At 38.1% G+C, this 23,137-nt stretch overlaps 1 protein-coding gene across 1 annotated transcript; it reads right to left on the bottom strand.

The window, feature by feature from the left end:
• Positions 1-10,363: 10,363 nt before the first annotated feature.
• Positions 10,364-18,477, bottom strand: LOC132774858 (short-chain dehydrogenase/reductase family 16C member 6-like). The gene is made up of 5 exons (XM_060775353.2): positions 18,154-18,477; positions 16,124-16,255; positions 14,436-14,535; positions 10,708-10,852; positions 10,364-10,490 (listed from the first exon to the last, which is right to left on the bottom strand). Exons 1-5 carry the CDS (start codon positions 18,475-18,477, stop codon positions 10,364-10,366), a joined length of 828 nt encoding a protein of 275 aa, XP_060631336.2.
• Between the last annotated feature and the right edge of the window lie 4,660 nt (positions 18,478-23,137).

Raw genomic sequence — 23,137 nt, 5'->3', positions numbered from 1 at the left:
AAAAACCCCAACGAAACTTAACCAAAATTCCCATGCCCATAACACAACCCACAAGGTACAAACATATCTACTCAAAATGAAAAACAACACAACAACACACTCACAAAATGGCAAAACAACAAAGCTCAAAAAAACCCCAACGAAACTTAACCAAAATTCTCATGCCCATAACACAACCCACAAGGCACAAACATATCTACTCAAAATGAAAAACAACACAACAACACACTCACAAAACAGCAAAACTCAAAAAAACCCCAACGGAACTTAACCAAAATTCCCATGCTCATAACACAACCCACAAGGCACAAACATATCTACTCAAAATGAAAAACAACACACCAACACATTCACAACACAGCAAAACAGCAAAACTCAAAAAAAACCCCCAACGAAACTTAACCAAAATTCCCATGCCCATAACACAACCCACAAGGCACAAACATATCTACTCAAAATGAAAAACAACACAACAACACACTCACATAACGGCAAAACAACAAAACTAAAAAAAAACCCAACGAAACTTAACCAAAATTCCCATGCCCATAACACAACCCACAAGGTACAAACATATCTACTCAAAATGAAAAACAACACAACAACACACTCACAAAACGGCAAAACAACAAAACTCAAAAAAACCCCAACGAAACTTAACCAAAATTCCCATGCCCATAACACAACCCACAAGGCACAAACATATCTACTCAAAATGGAAAACAACACAACAACACACTCACAATATGGTAAAACAACTGACCATGTGCATTGGCGCCCAGCCGCAAGTTCCCTGGGCGCGCACACAGCCTTCCGGCCAATGTTCCCTCTGCGGAAGCCATGCCCACTCCAAGCCCCACTGCGCCGCTTCCCGCACACACAAACCCCCTGCCACACGCACACACACAACCCCACGCTCCATCACTCCCCCGCCGCCGCACACACACACGCAACCCCACGCTCCATCACTCCCCCCACCGCCGCACACACACACGCAACCCCACTCCCCCCGCCGCTGCACACACACATGCAACCCCATGCTCCATCATTCCCTCCGCCGCCGCACACACGCATGCAACCCCACGCTCCATCACTCCCCCACCACCGCACACATGCAACCCAACTCTCCCCGCCGCCGCACACACACGCAACCCCACGCTCCATCACTCCCCCCACCCCCGCACACACACACGCAACCCCATGCTCCATCACTCCCCCCGCCACCGTACACACACACGCAACCCCACTCCCCCCGCCGCCGCACACACACACACATGCAACCCCACGCTCCATCACTCCCCCCACCGCCGCACACACACACGCAACCCCACGCTCCATCACTCCCCCCGCTGCCGCACACACATGCAACCCCACGCTCTATCACTCCCCCCGCCACCTCACAGACACACGCAACCCCACGCTCCATCACTCCCCCCGCCACTGCACAGACACACACAACCCCATGCTTCATCACTCCCCCCGCCGCCGCACACATACACGCAACCCCACGCTCCATCACTCCCCCCGCCACCGCACACACACACACACAATCCCATGCTCCATCACTCCCCTGTCCCAATCTTACCTCCTTTTACTTCACGCCACCTCCAAACCCCACCCGCCCCTTCCTGCCCTGTCAAAATCCAGGAAAGACAGGAAGGAAAGAAGGAAGAAAGAGAGTAAAGAAAAAGGGGGAAGGAAGGAAAGTTAGAGAAAGAAGGAAGAAGAAAAGGAAAGAAAAGGAAAGATGGAAGGAAAGAAAAGAGAGACTGCAGAAGAGAAAGAAAAAGGGGGAAGGAAGGAAAGAGGCAGAGAAGGAAGAAATGAGAGACAGAGGGAGGGAAAGAAAAAGGGGGAAGGAAGGAAGGAAAGAAAAAAGGGAATGAAGGAAGGAAAGAGGAAGTGAAGGAAGGAAGGGGGAAGATGTAGAGAAAGAGGGAGGGAAGGAAAGAAGGAAAGAGAGAAGGAAGAAAAGAGACCAGAAGAGAAAGAAAAAGGGGGAAGGAAGGAAAGAGATAGAGAAGGAAGAGGAGAAGGAAAGATGGGAGGGAAGGAAGGAAGGAAGGAGGGAAAGAAGGAGAGAAAGAGGGAAGGTTGGCCACAGCAACACGTGGCGGGTAAAGGTTGTTATTTCTATTATTATTATTATGCTATTATTCCTATTAGACCCTTTTAGGGGGAATGGGAGAGGTGTCAGGTCCCAGAGGCAATGCCTTGCATTACTGTTATTGTTATGATGGTGGTGAAATAAAAGGAAATAAAAAGTGAAAGAAGAAAGCAAACAGGGAGGGAAGAAAGGCAAAGGAAGAAAGGGGGAGGGAGTGAAGGAAAGAGAGAAGGATGAAACCAAGTAGTGAAAGAAGGAAAGAAAGAAAAAGGTAGAGAAGGAAGAAAGGAGAGAAAGGGGGAGGAAAAGGGGGAAAAGTCCAGATATCTACCTCAACTTTGATAAGTTTTACTATAGGCCACAGCAACGCGTGGCAGGGCACAGCTAGTAGCTTTATAAACAAGCATCTTGGTATTCCTACAAATGTCCCAATCCTCAAACATTCTCCACTTCATTAGAGAAAAAAACTGTCCTTGTAACCCTCGGTGTTGTATTTCAGTGTCGATGTTGACTTTTATGGAGAGCTGGATATCAAGTTAGTGGAAATGGTCAATATTTTCTAACATTGCACCAGTAAACGGTATTTCCACCATTGTAAAGGGATTGCTTGGTGCCTGCTGATAAAGCACCTTCCACATAATCAACAAGCTACCATAAGTTTAAGTTTTAAGAAACAGAAACAGAACAGACCTCTAACATGTGTCTTTCTCTCTCATGCAAACTCCACAAAGATGCTGAGGGGAAGAGACCAGCTTTTCAGAAAGCCATGTGATTGCCTTTCTTCTTCTGATTAGCTCACAAGGAAAAAAATAACATGCAACTGCCCTTGTCAATCGCATCAGAACCCCCTTCTCCCTTGCCAGACATTTATGGATAATGGAATAGGTGACATTGGGAAAAAAACTTCTGAAACAACAAATTTTTATGAATATTTCTGAAAGTATTGGAAGCTTGTGTTTTGATTCGTAGTGCTTTGGAGGAGGTCTCTTTCCAATTAGATAAAAGTTATGAAATTATTAACAATTATTAGTGTTGATAGTATTATTTTAAGTTCTTATGGAATCATTACAATCAAAATATGATAATAGGAGTGTACTCATTAACAGATTAATTTATATACTCTTCTCTTTAAATTTGAAGGATCTTCTTGAGAAATTAGAAATATTTTTTGATGCAATCTAGTGCCTGAAATCTTGAGTTGAGTCTTTGGGGTCCATGGTTACAAAAATATTCAAAATGGGGTCTGTGGTGAAGAAAAGGTAGAGAACTACTGACCCAGAGAAAAGAAAATTGAGAGGTAGTAAGAAATCCATCTTTCAATATTTGAAGGCCTATCATAAGGGAAACAGAGTACGTTTATTTTCCACTGTTGCAGAGGGCAAAATGTTAACTTGTTGTTGTTCATGCATTCCGTGCTTCCAACTCTTCATGACCTAATGGACCAGCCCACACCAGAGCTCCCTGTTGGCCATCACCACCCCCAGCTCCTTTAAGATCCCGCCAGTCACTTCAAGGATGCCACCCATCCATCTTGCTCTTGGTTTGCCCCCTTTCCTTTTTCCCCAGCATAATTGTCTTCTCTAAGCTTTCCTGTTAACTAGATGAAGCAAATTACAAAAAAACAAAAAAAAAACCAAAAAAAAAACAAAAAAAAACACCCAATGTGTCCGCTATATATTAGCAAGAACTTTAATAGATATATTGATTGATTCTCTGCAATATATCTATCCATATATACATACATATATGTTAAAGTTAGGCAAAGAAAATATGGTGCTCCAAACATACATGGAACAGCAGGACACTAAGCATATAGTACATTTGCTAGTCTGCTGTTTTCTTTCTTCTTCGAACTCAATGGCTGAAGTGTTCTAAATTAGATTCCAAGATATTCTGCAAGATGGGAAACCACTTTTTCAGGAAGAAATCTGCAGAGAAGACCAAACAAGATTTCCAGTTAACTCAGCAAAAATGATTTGTTATTTAAGCTCATCTCAATCTCCTCCTGGCCTTTTTAGCTATGTAGCTTAGGCCATTCTTTCTGCATAGCAGATTGAAAAATTCAGATACATTTCTGGGATGAAAAAAAATTCAGGCCAAGGACTGCACTTTCCCCATCTCTGCCTTAAGGGATCTTGGGTGTGAAGCAGGTGAGTGATAAGGGCACCCTGGGTATTATTTGACCTGCTTCACCTTTAAGTGGCAGGAAGAACAACACACAAAAGATGCTTATGAAAGACAAAGATCTTACCTGGTTACATGATATTTCAAGACAGATTTAATCAAAATAAGAGACGTGCAGTAATATAGGTTGGAAGAAGTGAGTTATAGTGTGCAAAGATTATGGTGATGTAATTAAAATGTCTAAATGCCTTTTGAAACTAGAGATAGAACATGAAGCTGTAAAAGAGTACATGACAACGTGAGACCAAAATTGAGGAAAATTGAAATATGGGGTGTACTATATAAGATTTACTGTGTATTAATTTAAAAGAAAGCAACTGTATATGATGGTACTTAACTTCAAATAACCTGCCAGAATTTGCCCAGAGTATTTCAAAGCAATTGTGAAGTGATCTAGATAAGGAGGGCTTTTTTTTTCACATGTGATTGACTTGCATAAAGGTAACACATTTCTTGTTTGGGGTTTATATTTTTATCCCAAAAAAGATAGAAATGTTGGGTATTATGGATAAAGAATTCAATAATAAATATGTTTCAAGAATATATTTGAGAACAGACTGAAGCACTGATGGAAAAATGGATTGCAAAAGTCACTGAGGGTAGATTTATACTGCCATATAATCCAGATTATCAAAGCAGATAATCAATATTATCTGCTTTGAACTAGATTATGAGTCTACACTGCTATATAATCCAGTTCAAAGCAAATGATGTGGATTTTATATGGCAGAACAGATGGGGCCTGAGTCTGTACTGCCATATAATCCAGTTCAAAGCAGATAATATGGATTCAGAAACCTGATTACAAGGCTGTGTAGATGGGGCCTGAGTTAGCTCATGTTGCTAAACCAATGTGAATACTAAAGGATAAACCAACTGAACATTTTCTGAAAGATTGGAAACTGCTTATGGAGTTTTTGGGCAATAAAAAATTAATTATATAATATGTGATGACAATTATTAGTCATTTGTAAGATTATGTCATTTGATCTATCATGGTAAAATAATATGTTTTCTTTTCTTTTCTTTTTTCATTACAGGTTGGATTATGGTGCCAGATCCCTATTGTCTTTCAATTAGTTAGCGCTTAGCGTATTAGTGTTTTGTTGTACATTTAATTAATTTTCCTTCTCTTTTTAAAAAATATACATTTCTTTGATTGTGAATAAGATTTTTCATGTTAAAAAATAAGAAATAAATTAAAAAGAGAAGACGATCTGTTAAATATATTCTTACAATGCCAAGAACTGAGACATGTAAAGAACACAATTGCGAAGATGCAGTAATTATCACTGCCACCAAATAGAGAAGTAGTCAGCAGAGGAGTAGCTAAATTACAAGTGTTGATGTGTAACAGGAGAGTAGAGGGAGATTTATTATTTATTTCTCTGTATTTCGGCCACCAACGTGAGGTAAGATGTATAATTGTGAGAAACGGCACTTTGGATGCAGAATTGATGGAGATGAGGCAGTCTTCAAACATAAATTAACAAATTTATTGAGTACAAAGCGTGTGGTTGCAAGTTGTAACTTTTGTTATAGAACTTAGAACAATACTTGGTTAGATGAACATTTCACTCTTTCAGGTTACACAGTATCTTTCTGAGGTGAAGCACTTATTACTAAACAAAGTTTCAATACAGGGATATCTCCCTTATCTGATCCTCCCTTGATCAGATACTTAACAAGCTTATTCTTTAGCCTTTCCTTAGATTAAAAGAATACTGGCTATGTTTCCCTTATCAGCCTCTCTAGCCTAAGAAACTTCCAGTAGTTTAATCTGGCTTTCCTAAGCCTCGAAACTTTGCTTCACAATTCACTCTCTTTCAGCTACAACCTCCTAATACTTTCCTCTCCCAACTCCTCACCCTCTAAATCTTAACTCCCTCACTCTCAAATCTTAACTCCCTCACTCTCAAATCTTAACTGACTCACTGTCTGTTTTCAAAACTCTTCCCTCTAGGCTCCTCCCACTTCTCTCTCTGCCGGCTTGCCTTGATCTCCAGGCAACGCATATGGAGGATTCCTTTGAAATAGGCCGCTCCAGTGTTACTGCAGTCAACACAAACCCATAAATACAGTTTAAATCATGCAAATTATTATTAACTTCCTCACATGGTAAATCTTGTTGCACAAGATTGGGGAATGCAGAGAAGTTTTCCTTGGATCTGCTGCCTGGAACCATAATGTGCCAAAGACATGGGGAACCTTCCAGGAAGCCCATGTGTTAGGGAAATCAAAGAAATTATCTGCAATCTATAGAAAAATGCCCTGTAGTGAACCCTTAGTAAACCAAGAACTTAGGGAAGGGAAAGCATTAGAATCCTCTTTGATATATACTTGTATAAAGGAAAGGAGGAATAAATTAATGCATTAACTTTTATTTTCAGCTTACATTTTTGTTGTGCTTTGTAAGAATATGTTTTTGACCATTGTGTGTATCTTACAAAAGAAAGTGAGCTATTTGAATACTTACTTTTTCATCTTTTATCTCTAAGCAGAAAAACAGTATAGTATTATGGTCTGCTTTGCATGCCTGGCTGAGGTCATTTGTTTCTTCCACTCTAGGGGTGCTTCCAGATAGTTCCAAAATCCATGCCAAAGCGGGTTTTACTTCCCTCCCTACAAACTCAGGCTTTCGGGGGGGGGGGGGAAGCTACATGCCTTAAATTATTTTTAGGGGTAAATTGGGAACTGGGGGATGGAGGGGGGAAAAAGGTGTGTACCACCCCAGACATAATCTGGGGTGGTGCTCCTGGAGTTCAAAGGGTTTGGGATGGCAGTGAGGACTCACCCACAGGTAGTTCAGGACTACCAGGAAGTGAGTTCCCATAGGTCCAATACCCCATTAAACACAGGTCTTTCAGGAAGGCCTGGATCAAATAAGATATCAAATTAACTCAGAATTCCTTAGGTTATATTGAATTAATTCATTATTTCTGGAGGCATTGTTTGGAAGCCTCCAACAAAAACCCAGACAGGTCCAGGGATATGAGCCTGTCCGGATGAGCCCTAGGTGATACTCTAATTTGCAGTGGCCTTACTTCTGAGGTTACAGTCATATACCCACACTTTGGTCTTTTCTATTTTATCTTTATTACCGCATGCTCTTAAAAGGCAGTTCCCAAAACTTTCAGCAAATAGAAACAGGGCCTTAAAATAGAAAATTGTTTGTTCAGTGTTGCATGTAAATAATATGGAATGCACTCAATGTTTACCTGCAAAGATAAACATCTCATCAATTGTCCTGGATTCGGAGCATGTTTTTCCCTTTCTGACACCTTCAGAATTTCAAGGTTTTTCTATAGTAATTTGTATGGTGATATACAGCAGCATGTCACAAGATATCTTACATTTTGGGAGAAAGATGGAATATGAAGTCAACCAATCAATAATCAAACCCAGACCAGATATTCAAATTGAAAACATCTGTTTCATTCTTATTATGTACTAGCTGTCCCCTGCCACGCATTGGTGTGGCCCAGTCTGGTAATCTGGAAAATAAAGTAATGGTTTCTGATATATGTAATTCCTTTATGATTGTGGGTAAACAGTATTCCTTGTTGTTTCTATGTCAGTGTTGATGTGGAGATCGCCTGGTTTGCCTACTCTGGAACATGCAACATATAATTGTCCTTCTTTAGGGGTCCCTTTCAAATCGATGATACTATATCTGTGTGTGTAAATCATATATATCTATCTATATCTATGGCTGGATGGCTCTTTGTCAGGAGGGCTTTGATTACGTTTTCTTGCCCTGGTGAAGGGAGTTGGACTGGATGGCCTTAAGTATGGTGGTTCTGTGTGGGACGTTTGCTCCAATTCTGTTGTTGGTGGGGTTCAGCATGCTCTTTGATTATAGGTGAACTATAAATCCCAGAAACTACAACTCCCAAATGTCAGGGTCTATTTTCCCCAAACGCCACCAGTATTCACATTTGGGCAAATTGAGGATTCGTGCCAAGTTTGGTCCAGATCCATCATTGTTTGAGTCCAAAGTGCTCTCTGGATGTAGGTGAACTACAACTACCAAACTCAAGGTCAATGCCTACCAAACCCTTCTAGTATTTACTGTTGGTCATGGGAGTTCTGGTTCAATTTCATCATTGGTGGAGTTCATAATGCTCTTTGATTGTAGGTGTACTATAAATCCCAGCAACTACAACTCCCATATGACAAAATCAATTTTTGAGTGAAAGACATACATTGGATTGTTAGGTGTCTTGTGTCCACATTTGGTGTCAATTCATCCAATGGTTTTTGAGTTCTGTTAATCCCACAAATGAACATTACATTTTTATTTATATAGATTAGGAAATTTTAATACTTTGTCTGTAATCCTGGATTAAGAGATATGCATCTTACATGTAGCTTCATATCCTAATTCTCCTCCCAGCAGTTGTGTGTCTGTTTCAATGCTCCTATCCACCTTATTATGCTATACAGACCTTACAATATGGCTATTTCGATGTCATTGGAGAGTGGGCAGGGAGCCCAGCAGGAATGCTTCTATCTGGATGCATTGGAACAGGTATTCTACATAGACCTCAGTTATCCACAGAAACACACTATAGAGGATGTTCATGGGTGCCTTCAACTACAGTCATCCTGCCACATTCACTGAAGTTAGAGGCACAAGACCTTTGTGAAAATTAAAAATGTCATTCTTAAAATCTTAGAGGACATCTCTCCAGGAATTTGTAGATCTTCTTGCATGATTCTATGACCAATTTCCACTGGAAACTGATCACAGCATTATTCTGGAGGACTTAGAAGTTTTTAGAGAAGTGTTCTCTCTAGAAATCTTTAAGTCCTCCAGTATGACCAAAGAAAGTTGACTATAGAATTATGTTGGAGGACTTAAGTATTCCTAGAGAACATTTTAATAATATCTGTTAATAATAAAATCTGCAGAAGGCCAAGACCCCAAGTCTGGAGGGATCCCTTTCCCACTCTCTGTTGACATTGAAATGAATTTACAGGGAGAGATTGCAGCATTTAAAATGTGAGATTTCAGGATGGGGTTTGGCCATCATTCAGTTAGATATGCACAATTACAATAAAGTGACAAAAAGACATTATATTGAAACTCAATAACAGAATGAAAGGAAAAATGTTTCAAAAGTCAGGAAATATTTTGCAGCAATTTGGATTTTGATTAAACCATTCATTGTTTGGTAAATTGCTAGGTAAAGTGTTTACAGAAAGTGGCTATTCTTACTTCCATCTTTTAAGCAAAATACTTAAAGGCCACTTTCCTGTGAAATAAAACCAAATGTAGACTATAGAAAGTAAAGGACTAGGTGTCAGATATTACTTGAGGTAAGTTTATTTATTTATTTACTATATTTTTATCCTACCCTTCTCACTCCAAAGGGGACTCAGGGCGGCCTTACAGATAGGCAGGATTTTGATGCCTTTAACAACAAACAATAAAATAAACAAGTACTTTAAATTAAAAAATTAAAACAGATCAATACTAAAAGCCAATTATTAAAATCACTCTATCCAGAATCGTAAGCTAAGGCCATTCCATTTCGTCATATCACTAATCCATGTTCTCATATTGCACTCAGCTTCTATCCAAAGAATTGGTCCCATAAACATGTTTTGCTTTTTTCCTGAAAGTCAGGAGGGAGAGGGCTTCTCTAATTTCACTGGGGAGGGAGTTCCATAGGCGAGGGGCCATCACTGAGACGGCCCTATCTTGTGTTACCACCAACCGCATCTGTGAAGCAGGTGGGATGATGAGCAGGGCCTCTCTAGATTATCTTAATCGCTGAGAGGGTTCATAGAAAGAGATACATCTGGACAGGTAAGCTGGGTTGGAACCATTTCGGACTTTATAGGCTAAAGCCAGCACTTTGAATTTTGCTCAGTAGCAGACTGGCAGCCAGTGGAGCTGACATAACAGGGGGTTGTATACTCCCTCTGGCTGTTGCCCGTTGGACAAATTGAAGCTTCTGAAAAGTCTTCAAAGGTAACCTAATGTCGAGTGTGTTGGGGAAATAATTTTCTTTGCTTCATTCGGATAGTGAGAGAAATCTGAACAAATAAAAAACTCAGAAATTCTTACATTTTAAGAAGAATGAGTCGTGCATACGCTGGCAGGACCACATAAAATTTATCTTTCAGAATGGCATCCACAATCCGCTTGCCCATATATTCTGGGTTGAAGACAGGAAGTAGAATTGGCTTCCTAAAAGAAGACAAAATGTTAATTCTGTATATTCTGGAGAAAATAAAACCAGGATTATTTGCTCATTGATAGTGCTGACAAAAAGCTCTTCATTCCAGGTCCATCCCATGTGGGATAAGATGCATCTGTTGCTGTATTACGTGCATCTTCATGGCAAATGCCACCAGGTGTTTCCAACTCCCGTTTTTATTGAACCTATTCAAAAATGATGACTTACGCTGATTCTGCTTTAGTAATTAATTTTGTATCCACGAATCCAGGACAGACGATAGTAGCTTTAATGCCTTTCTTTCCTGCTTTTCTTAGTTCAAATGCAATAGATTCCATAAAGCCAAATGCTGCAAATTTACTTGCAGAATAGTCTAAAAATTAAGCAAAATGATTAAATATGTACCAGCCAAAAGAAATGTCATATCTGAATATGTTTAGAGATAAAATATTTACAAATCTGATAACAAATATATTATAAACTTCCCTCAAATCCCAGTCATAAAACCAGTGACTGATAAGTAAATACTTACAGTTGAATGCATTAGTCAAATGGATCAAATATGACATTTCTGTTTCTTACTATATAACCATTTTAAATCTTATCTTTTCCCCTGTTTAAATGCTACATATTAAAATATTTATACTGATTCAGTCCACTTCTTGGATTCATGCTTTAACTGTATAGTTAATAAATTCATGAAGAGTGTGTGGATAATTAATAGAATCCACTGTCCCCCAAATTCTGCCAACAAAAAGTGCTTAGATAGATGGCATTAGAAAAGAACCAGACATATGATAGAAGATAAGATTAATGCAGGAACAGCTGTATGTAAAGCACAGATGAACTTCTGAACATGACAATAGAGAGTTTATATTTTATTTCCAAATAGAGTGTTGCTAATTTTGTGCTCTCAAAGGGCAAACCATATCAGAATGATTTTACAACTATAGTAGTTCAGATGTAATAGGTGGCACATCTTATCTTGTAACGATACAATTAATCATAGGATCATAGAATTAGAAGAGAGCACAAAGGCCATGCGGTCCAACCTTCTGCCATGCATAAACACACAATCAAAGCTCTTTGCAATGTATACTTTAATATTCCCAACCCACATCCACAAACAATAAGAACAAACTAAATGAAACAGTTATGGGATAAACATGACTCCTGGCTGGTCAGATCCCAATTATAATTCTAAAAGATTCTGCTTTTTTGTGATGGCACATCTGAGCTTTTGGGAAAAACTATAATGTTTGGCTTTACTTGGGGGCTATCTGTATACCTTCTGTTAAGATTAAGACCCTTAACACACAGAGGTACTTTAGGCAAGGTGAAAAGATAACCAAATGAGTTTACTGAAAACAAGATGAATAAAGGGTTAGCTCCACCCGGGAGTATTATAAAGTAGCTTAAAATAATACATTACAAAAGGAGATATTGCTGTCTGCAGTCATCTCTCTGGAGTCTTCTGCAAAGCTATGGTTTACAAGCTGTTGCTTATAAGCTGCCTCAGTCTTCTTTCTTGTGAAGCTTAACCTGGTCAAAAGCTTCTGTTATCTCTGGGACTGCTGGTATAAGAATATCGCTGAATGGAGGTGCTAAGGATACCTGTTTTTTGGGGGGTTGCTTGGGCCTAGAATTACCAGACAATGCCCAAGTCTCTGTTCACTGTAGCTCTGCTGCAGGAAAAAGGAGGAGTCCAGCAAAAGAGCTCTATACAGGTAAATGGAATAGACCAACTAAGACTGCCCTCTAGGGGCTTTTTATGCTCCACCCAAAAACTAATACAAAGGAATGTATTAGGGAAAAGGGAAAACCTATAAACAGGGAGAACTGAAGCAGAGTAGAGGAAGAGGCAGATCCAAGATTTCATATGTTTACTTTATCAACAAATATTATGTTAATAATTAAAGCTCAAATCTACTTTAAGTGTCACTTATTTTTAATGTCCCAATATTACTTTTGGGCCCTAATCCCCCCCCCCCCCAGCACTCAATCATCAAATGTTAGTCTTCTTTATATTTTCCTACAGTCTTTTTCTCTATTCAGAGTTTTTCTCTGCTCAGAAGACAATTGAGACCCTTCCCAACAAACTCTGTATCCCATGATCTGATTGTAGATTTTCTGCTTTAAACTGGATTATATGAGTCCCCACTACCAGATAATCTGGGATAAACAGAAGACCTGGGAACAGATCCTGGGATATGAACCTGTCTGGAAGGGTCCTCAGGCTGGATCTACACTGCCCAATATCCCAGGATCTGATCCCAGGTATTATGTTTATCCCAGATTATCTGGCAGTGGGGACACATATAATCCAATTTAAAGCAGAAAATCTGCGATCAGATCCTGGGATATAGGGTGATGTAGATCCAGCCTGAGAGACAACTTCATATGCAGGTCATATTTAATGTTTTCCTTTAGTCTTAACAACTGTACAATTTCATATGTCATCTTTTCATTTTATCCCATAGATTCTCCAGGGTGAATTGTTTTCTCTTATCCAGAAAATTTTACCTTGAGTCTCATTCTGTATCATGATTCAATTTTCCAACATCTTTCCATTCACTGAAGAAATCTACATTGTTGTCTTTTTATAACTTTTATTTCCACTCTTAATCTTTTTGAATGTTATTTCTCAAATTACTTACCTAATTCAATTATTATCTCAGAAAGCCTTTTGCCAACCTAATTTCTGTCAGAATGGCTTAGTTCCCTTCAGTTAAGTTGGTAGACTGATCCATTAAAATTCTTCGCATTCTAGTCATCAGATTTTGCTCTCTTTGAAAATGCCAATATCACTGCTTTCTGCTGACTACCAGCCTTTATTTAAAAACATTTCCCCTTTATAACTTCCTTTTTTTGCCAGCAGAGGTCACATTTGTTCTCTTTTTTGTTATGATCTTGTTTAAACTTTTGGTTGCATATGACTTTTTTCCATTCATTTCTGAAGGCATCTTGCAGTATGATCAGGCATTGCTAATACAAACAAAGAAAACGTTCCCTTTAACCCCTTTTAGCACTTTGTTTTCAAGTAATTTATTGCTGTCTGTTCTTTAAGTTTTCCAAAACTGCTTTTTCTAATGGGGTTAAATATTCTTCAAACTATAATATGCCATGTTTTCCTTTTAAATCTAGTATTAGTCTCTTACACACCATCTGTCCTTTTACTCTCTCTCACTATCATAAGTCCATTTGGCGAGGATAAGAAAAGGGGTGCTAAACTGCATTAATTCTACAGAGTAGAAACACCCTCAGTGGCTTCTTTCAGCTTTTCTGTTCTCCTTTCTCATGCAAGTAAAAATCTTTTGTCTTCAAAGAAGTGTTTAATGATGAATGTGTCACGGGAAACCATTGTTATGGGGTGAGCTGTATTTTTTTTAAAAAATATTATTCATCTTTTCAAATTATTCTATGAATGAAGAGTACTTTAATTGACTTGTGATTTAAACCATGTTTTTGGCTTTTCTTGTTTCAGCATTTGTAAAGCAGCCTGAGACTTATGCTGAGAGAAAATTGCATGCTAAATAACTAAATAAAGCTAGCCTCTCCTAACAGACTTACCCTTACTCCTCTTTAAATTATCTTCTAGTGTCACATTCTGCCAACAGAGATTTCTACTGACAGATTTATTTGCCAAGGTGATACAGTTAAAAACAAATACTCTGTCAGCTCAGAAGTAATGGGGAAGCCCGAGACAAGGGGAAAGTTGAGTTACACATAAAATCAAAATCTTTTAGAACCACTGTCTCCATATAAAACAAAACCGTGAAGAATAATCCTGAAAAACTTCCAAGACCTTTAATCTGGAAGGTGATTGGATTCATGAAGAGATGTAGCATTGACTCGGCTGTTATTGGCCAGCCACAAATTAAAATGCAAGAATGCAGTTACCCTGAATCTATGCTTAAATAATACATGGACAATAAATATGTATCTGCCTTACTAACCTGTGAGTTTAAAGCAGCCACATAGTGCTGCTACGCTTGCGATGGTAACCAAATGACCCTGGTTGCATGCAATCATGGCTGGAAGAAAGGCTTTGCATGTCTGTAACAAAAGAGGGTAAGGCATCATTAGTACTAGATAAGTTTCATATAAATTTGCTGTTCCATTCTGCAAAGCAGTGGCTCACACATTATGATGAAAGCTGATATAATAAATTATGACAATCAGTTGTATTGATTCGGGATCTTGATAACTATTTATTCTGTAAATATATTGAGGTGCTTCAGCCCCCCCCCCAATTCTCATGGTAGTTCACGAAAAGGCCTTACTGGTGCATTATTTAAACTGTTATGTTTATTCATATCATGATCTGATCACCCTACTCAATATATCCCATATGCATGGGGGTATTGGGGTAATGATACAAAAGGTTTGCTAGGGTAGACCCTCTTTCAGTCAGACTCAGCCCCCCCGAAACCCCCCCTGAAAAAAATTCAGCCCCCCCCCCCCCGAAACGAAATCCTGGCTACGGGCCTGTTATATGGTATATGTCTAGTAAATATATTTGTATGTATGGAACTGGACCAAATTTGATAAATATACCCATCATGAACAACTTAAAATACTGGAGGGATTTTTTTTTTGGGGGGGGGGGGTTGACATAGATTGGTAGGAGTTGTAGTCCACCCATATCTGGACAGGCATGTGAATCTCACATGGATTTGAACCAAACATAGCTAGAAATTGGAAGGCCTGGGAAGAACCCCCAAAAATGGGGAAAAAACATTTTCCTGGTTTTTTCCAAAGCCACCCCCCCCCAGAAAAATTGAAAATGTGTAGAAAATTTTAAATTATTTCTAATTTGAAAAGGACATTTTCTAAACACCTTTCACCAGATTTTTCTGTAGATTAAATGGCTTTGGAAAAAACCTGAACAAAACTGTCCCCCCCCTTTTTCTGTTTTACCCCCCCCCTCCCGGCCTTCCCATTTTTGAACATTGAACACATATTCTTCATGATCAAACTTTAAAAACCAGTGGGCTTAGAGAATATGATAAAGGATGATGACAGTTGTGGTCCAGCCACACCCAGAGAGCTAAATGATTCACACCCATGAAAGAAGGTGTGGCTCTTCTTTCAAGCAGCCAGCCAGCTCAGCCTACTTGTCTGAATGCATCTCCTAATATTCTTACCCCTTTGGTAGGCAGGCTGGGGTTGATGGGAGTTACATTCCAAGTTGAAGGCTGAACCAACTGACTGGTTAGGACAGCCATGAGTTGCAGCCCAGATAGATCTGGGGCTGATAGAGGAGTTGCACCTAGTCAGATTCAAATACAAGGAGGAAGTAGAGCCATTAGAACAGTAGTTCTCAACCTGTGGGTCCCCAGATGTTTTGGCCTTTGACTCCCAGAAATCCTAACAGCTGGTAAACTGGCTGGAATTTCTGGGAAGACCCACAGGTTGAGAACCACTGCATTAGAAGGTGGCCATGGAGACCTATATCATCAGGGTGTGTTCAGTACCTGTGGAGCTGAGAAACTACTGCTTTGTGTTTCAGTGTGGTAAATAAGTTTGTTTATTCACTAAAGTGAGGTGGGACAAGTCATCCTGAATGCAAATATAATTTTGGAAGCTCTAAAAGTTTTTCATGGGAAAAAAATCAGTTAAAGATACAAAAGAAAATAATTACCCAGAAATGTGCCTTAGTGTTGATTTCTAGTGTTTTTTCCATATCAGAGTCAGGAAGATCAATAAAATCCTTTCCACTCAATATACCTGCATTGTTGATTAGAATATCTACATCTCCTACTTCTTTTTTCACCTGCAATGAAACGGAAATAAGTTGAGTTATTAGACTAAATATACACTCTGATTTATTAATGCAGTTTAGATTGTATTTTCTTAGAATTTCTGTTGCATAGGTTTATCAAAACATATAAGATATAATTCTGTTGCATAAGACTGGAACTACTCTTTTCAATATTATTAGTAAATATTGTTATTTTCTTGAAAAAATGGTTGAGAGTTGTTCAAATGTATAGCTTGCATATAGTGGATACCAGTAATTTCTATGTTTGGCAGTAAAATCAGTGGTACAGTTGACCCTACATATCTGTAGATTCTGCATCCATGGAGTCACAGCTTGATTTTTTTTAAAGTTTCAAAAGCCAAACCTTGATTTTGCCATTTTATATGAGGGATACCATTATATATTATGAGACTTGAGCATCCACCAAATTTGATATTTACTATTTTCATTGCATAAACTTTTTGTATAGACTTGCCTCGAAAGTAACTCCTCTCAGAATCTAGCATTGGAATGGGTCATGCAAACTGGAGCAATCTGGGTGCTAAAGTTCAGAAAAAGAAACTTTACTGAGATCTGAACAAAACTAAATAGACTGCTGGTCTGGCTAATCCAGAAAGAAAAAAAGCTCCCCAGAAGTACTGACATAGTCCCATTCTTTTTGGTTTGGATTTACTTGTGTAGTCATTGTTTTGCATCCAAACCCTTACTTGAAATATTCCAGGTTTTGGTCAGTCTTATATTCTTATAAGAATATAACCCTTATATTCTTTCTCATCCTCTTCTCTCACCAATTTCCACTGGGATGTTTTGGCCTTCAACTCCCAGAAATCCTAACAGCTGGTAAACAGGCTGGGATTTTTGGGAGGTGTAGGCCAAAACACCTGGGGACCCACAGGTTGAGAACCACTGCCTTAGATTAATACAAATTCAGAAATTAGAATAGCAAGGGGAGAGGATCAAACAAAACACAGATAACATCTTCCTATCTGCAGTCATTTCTTCAGCAAAATTCCTCATCTTCTGGAGTTTGGGAATCCAAGTTTGTTGAGCCAACATGTAGTTCCACTATTGGGTTCTAATCCCAGCCACATTCGACACATGAATATGTGGGAAATATAGAGAAATTACTTCCAAAGTGTCTCCTTGTCTTTGTGCAGACCACTATGGTACGATGGAGAATACCATCTGAACGGAGGTGGAAAAAACCGTGATTTCTATTCCTCTGGCAATTCCTCACACTCTTAAGAAAGTAGACATTTCAGAGTGAGGTTTGGGAGGGGTGGGGGCAGTGGAGAGAAACAATAGTTGGCAATTTTGTTCACAGGGTGCAGTTTCTATTTACAAAACTCTCTTTCCAACTATGGACAAACAAATCTGGCTACTTTTTCTTTCTCCCAGTTTCTATTTTTTCTGTTAAATTTGTTCTGTTTTGTTTCTGCAATGATTTATGCTCAAATATTTGTATGCATGTGCATATTTTCCTAATATATGCAGCATTTTTTCCCAAAGGTTGCTTAAGGTAATTACATGCAGCAAGTGGTTTAGCAATCCTGTTTTACTTTTTTACTCTAATGTATACATTTTATGCTCATTTTTTCTTTAGCATATGCATGTTGCTAATCATATTCTGGCTTGAATGTTCTATCACAACATTTTATAAAGTTCTGATACTGAGCAATAGAATGCTGGATAATAATATTATAGCTTCCATATTAATTTGTGAGATGAGAAGTGCTTCAAACCCTGAGTCTAGTCATGTGACATGTACGCACACTCTTATTCCTAGCCCCATGCAGCAGACAATACGATTATTTCCCACATCCATTTGACAAATATAGTTTTGGTTAAAGTAGCTACATTTTATGTAAGGTTTTCCCCAAAATATCAAGAAAGTGAATCCTGGTATTTACCTGATCTGCCACTGCATAGATTTCTTCCTTCTTGCTCAAGTCACACTTGTAAGTATAAACAGCAAGAGCTCCATTGCCTAGGACAAGCTCTGCGGTTTCTTTGTTGTTTTCTTCATCAGTGTCCCAGAGAACAAGAATTGTGCCAAGGCGTGCAAAATTCAGTGCAATCTGTCTTCCAATTCCATTGGCTGATCCTGTAACAAGAACTACTTGTCCAGAAACATCCTTTTGAACAGAAATGAACATCAAAACAAAGGCCTCAAAACAATAATAGATTAACAAAATAATAAATTTGATGGTATCCAAGATGCTTCTTAAAAACATGGTTCTATTGATCTTATTTTTTCTAATAGTAATCTAATCTGATTTTTTTCAAAAAGATTTTTTTATTAGAAACAAATAATTTGTTTCAGTATTTGAGGTAGATCTTTCTTTCTTAGCCTCATAATGAGAGTCATTGTACCTCATTTACCATTATGGTAGTTATGAGACTATTATGTTATAAAGCTCTCTGCACAATTGGGAGTGTCCATATCAGTCTCAGTCTCCTTGTTCCTGCCCTTACTGTTAGTTGTGTCTGTACACAAACACAATTAAAACAAAGGAGTTGACCAAGGCTGTAATTTAAATGATTGCTTTGTAAAACCTGTTAGTTTTTATAGAGTTAAAAATAGGGCACTTGATGCTGTGTCAGAATTTCCTGCTGCACTCAAGAATATATGAGTCAAAACTGACAAGGATGGATCCCTGCCCATCTGTAGGAGAGTGTACATCCAAAGACAACTACTGCTTTCTGATCTGTATCTTGGATGTGATTTCGGGCATCTTGCTAACAAACTGAAAGAGACTGTTTGGCAGTGAAGTGTTGATGGGAGAGACTGAGAGCAAGGTTTACATTTAATAGTTGGACTGCACACCATCTCAGAAGTGTTTTGTGTAGCAGGAATCCCATTCCTTTCCTCTAGGAAAACAGTGTGTAAGTGGTGTCGAATACTTTCATGGCCAGAATTACTGGGTTGCTGTGAGTTTTCTGGGCCTTATGTCCATGTTCCAGAAGCATTCTCTCCTGACCTCACAACTTCTAAGGATGCCTGCCACAGATGCAGGTTAAAGATCAGGGGAGAATACTTCTGAAACATAACCATACAGCCTGGAAAACTCACAGCAACCCAGTGTGTAAGTAGTCTATAAAGGTTATGTAGGCCCTCCAATCCATTCATATCTTTGTAAATTTTACAAGTTATAATGAGTCTTATTTTTGGTTTAAATATGGATCCACGAGGGTTTTTGGTGGGATGGTTATTTGTTTATATGTTTTTCTTTTGTACGGCATTGATTGTTCGCTGACTATGTCGTTCACCATCCTGAGTCCCTTCATGGAGATAGGACATTATATAAATAAAGTTCATTTATTGTTTATTATTTTGTAATATTTGCATACCACATTCTACACCAATGCTGAGCATTTTTCAGGTAGAGGATCTGAATGACTTGGAATCTTGATATCTGAGAAAGCACTTCTCCCTACATGCCCCTGTCTAATTGGAACTAATGATGGTTTTATTTAGGCACCTAGGAAAAGTGTGGCTATTTCTTAATCTCTTTGGGAACTTTAAGCATGTTAAAATCATTTTATTCCTTCAAACCTATTGTGTGTAATATCCTTTTAGTCTATTTAGATTTTTTTTACTATTTTAAATTGTTTTAACCTGTAAATATTGACTTACCTTATGTTGCTCTGAGATCTTTTGAAAACAGAGTGAGATAGCAACCTAGAGAAGAAATTTCACTGCTAACCTGGCGAAGACCAGATAATAAGTTTGCATTAGAACAAAATCAGAAGAAACCTTTCTTTCAAAATGCAATAGTCAAACCTTTATTTCAGAATGAGTCTTTAGCAGAAGGCAGATTCTTTGTTCCGCAAGAATGCAGCTGATTGAAAATCTGAGGTAAGAACACCTTTTTGAGAAAACTTATTTTTGACATGCAGGATGAAGAGAATAATATAATGAAGATTGCCATTTATCAATAATTTCCACATTGATACACAATTAACTGTGGATGCTAACTCACTCTTTATAAGCTTTGCTCCAATTTCTGAACATATTATATGCAATGAACTAGTTGTGTTTGTGTCACTGTCAAGAAGCAATGGTCACTATGGCCATTGGGACAGCTTTTCCTAAGAAACAAACTACATAGGTGAGATTTAGGATTATCTAACATTTTATAAGAAAAACCAATTTGAACAGGTGGAGAGTGTTTTTTTTTTTTACTACAGTGCTCTTCATAATGCTCTTCAATTCAAAGTTAACATCTCTATCAGAAAAATATTACAGTGATAAAAAGTGTTCAGTTTTAATCCAAATGTACATGTTTTTTCTTTGAAGACAAGTAATTCTAGTCAAATTTGGCCCTGGAAGTCTATACAATATAGTTTCTGCAGCAGGATTATTGTAACAGAGTAGCTTAAAGATTAATGATCGAATGCTGTTTGGCCAAGCTGAAGTCTGCTTCTGTGTTGATTGATCATGCTACCATTATGTTTACAGAGGCACTTGAAGTGGCTGACTTCTGGTCAAAGGAAATTTAGCATAATATCAAGTTTTTAACTTGGTTTGAGTTTTTTTTATACATTATAACTGTATTCTCAATTTGCTTCTGACACGATAAATTATAAATAAACTGTGATTACATAACTAAAGTGATTTTTTTAATTTGAGAGAAACTGCTGAAGCATCACATCTCAATGTTCAATGCAATCTTTTTCTGACTGGATCATGCACAGCAATTCAAAGCAGACAACCCCTTCAGAAACTGTGGCCTCTCTTTCCTTGGAGAATTTTAAGTAGAGGTTGAATGACCACCTCTCAGGAATGCTTTAGTAGCAAACTTCTGCACTTGTAAGAGGGTAGATCAGGTGACTTTTGGGAGCCACCCAGCACTATAAGATTATGAATCAACTATAAGATTATGAAGGGGGCAACTGTGGATGGCTATAGGGCTGAATTAGCTCTCAGAAGACACCTCCATAGGACTCTTTGTAAGAAGTCTTTTTATTTCCCAAACATTTCACGCACTCTATAGCAGGAGTGGATTTCTGTAAAATGTTTGGGATACCCTGAGCAATTTGGGAAACCCTGAATTATAGAAGTACAACTTCAATTTGTACATCACCACAATGGAATGATTATAGCACACCTAATTTTCATAAATGGGTGGTGTTCCAAAACCTTTTACTGTCACCAAATTTTTCATGACCCCGTTTGCAGCCAGGACCAACAGTTTAACAAACAGTGACCTAGTGCACATATAAATGCTTAATTGCTAGCATGCCAGTTATATGCCAAACCAAATGCTTATTACTGGTTTATAAGAGATTAGTGAATCGTTTTTAGTTTCTTTATTTAGTTAGTTTCTTCTGTCCCCCCCCCCCCCCCCCGTTAAGGATCAGATATAAGAAGTGCCAAAGGCTGTGTATTCTCACATGATTTAACTTCATGTGCAATACACTAATTACTTTAGAAGTTGGAAAAGGAAGAAATGAAGAATAGGAAGGATTGTTGCATGTTTTTTCTTTATTTACTCATATTCCATAAACCAACATGCACTTGTTGTTTCACTTTTATATACGTAGTTGTGTAAGCATTTAGTGATCATGTAGGATTAGTATGATGTAAATGTGGATTTCAGCATAACTGGATTGTTCTAATCACAAAATGATTTGGAACTACAAGAGTGATTTTTTAAAAGCAGCAAATTAGTCTGATATGTCTGTAAAACCTAGTAATTATGGCTACAAAGCATCAGAAAAGTATTTAACTCTGGATAATGTACAATAGGTATTTTGGCAAAAGAATTTGAAAGCCAGAACAAATGTGTTTACGTCAGAAAGAATTCAACAGAATTCCTCATAGAAAATGGCCAATTAAATATTTTTTAAAATACATTTGCTGTTTTAGCATCCCTCCTGTTTTCCCAACAAGCAACAGTTTACTGTTCTACCATGCTATATAGTAAAAAAAATCACTTGAAGAAATCAGCTGAGGAATGGTTAAAGAAGTATAATTCCCCTTTTGAAGCATTAATTTATGTTTTTGTTGTGGTGTGTGGGTGATGGTGGTGGAATATGACACTCTAATTGTCAAAGTGCATTATTGAGCAGCATTAGGTTCTTTCTAAACTGCCATATAATCCAGTTTCAGAATACAGATTAACGGTATTGAACTGGATTATATGGCAGTGTAGACTCATATAATTCAGTTCAATGGAGTTCAGTCTGCACTATACGAGTCTACACTGACCACATAATCCAGTATGTAAGAATTGTTTTAATTGTTGTTTTGGAAATTATGGCACACAACGATTATAGAATTAAAAGTCCGCCTATCCTTCATGATAGAGAAAATTTCATGATTGATGACTGAGGATCTACATGTAATGATAAAAGGATTAAATTGTTGACATTGCCTTCATGTTGACAGTGGGTAATTTGAAGATTAATCCTGAAGATAGTTGGTAGATAGCTGGAAGAATTTCTCCACACAGCTCCGAAGAATAAATGTATCTTTTGAGCTGCTCCCCATTTGTTTATCCTGTTTTTGAATCTTAAATGATTAGGCAACGGTTCTGTTAAAGAATTTCTCCTTAAATACTAGGCATGCCCATGAAATATGCTTATGTGCCATGTCATTTTAAGATATGTGGAACCACACATTGTTCAGTCAAGTAGGTGCAGTAACCAAGCCTACCTAATTTGTGATTCATAATTAAATATTGTACAAAGAAATGAAGTAATTTGGAGAATGAACACTCCAGCCATCCTCCTATTCTGTCTTCTATTCTGGGAGAAGCCAAGATGGTAAGCAAAGAGTGCTACTAGATTCAAATGAATTCTACTAAATTCTAGTTTCAATGAATTGATCCAAGCCATAGTTACAGAGGACTTTTTCAAATCTGTTATCATGGCAAAATTCTTAAATAT

This window comes from Anolis sagrei, chromosome 4, assembly GCF_037176765.1.
Source record: "Anolis sagrei isolate rAnoSag1 chromosome 4, rAnoSag1.mat, whole genome shotgun sequence".
NCBI lineage: Eukaryota > Metazoa > Chordata > Lepidosauria > Squamata > Dactyloidae > Anolis > Anolis sagrei.
This window is presented reverse-complemented; position numbering and strand designations above follow the sequence as displayed.

What these genes read in the sequence shown, in the direction of transcription:
- LOC132774858 (XM_060775353.2), bottom strand. Translation starts at nt 18,477, where the DNA reads ATGTTTTTAAGAAGCATCTTGGATACCATCAAATTTATTATTTTGTTA. An exon ending in TCTATGCAGTGGCAGATCAG is followed by an intron (nt 16,256 to 18,153) that starts GTAAATACCAGG and finishes GTTTCATTGCAG; the next exon opens with GTGAAAAAAGAAGTAGGAGA. An exon ending in ATTACTAAAGCAGAATCAGC is followed by an intron (nt 10,491 to 10,707) that starts GTAAGTCATCAT and finishes GTCTTCTTTTAG; the next exon opens with GAAGCCAATTCTACTTCCTG.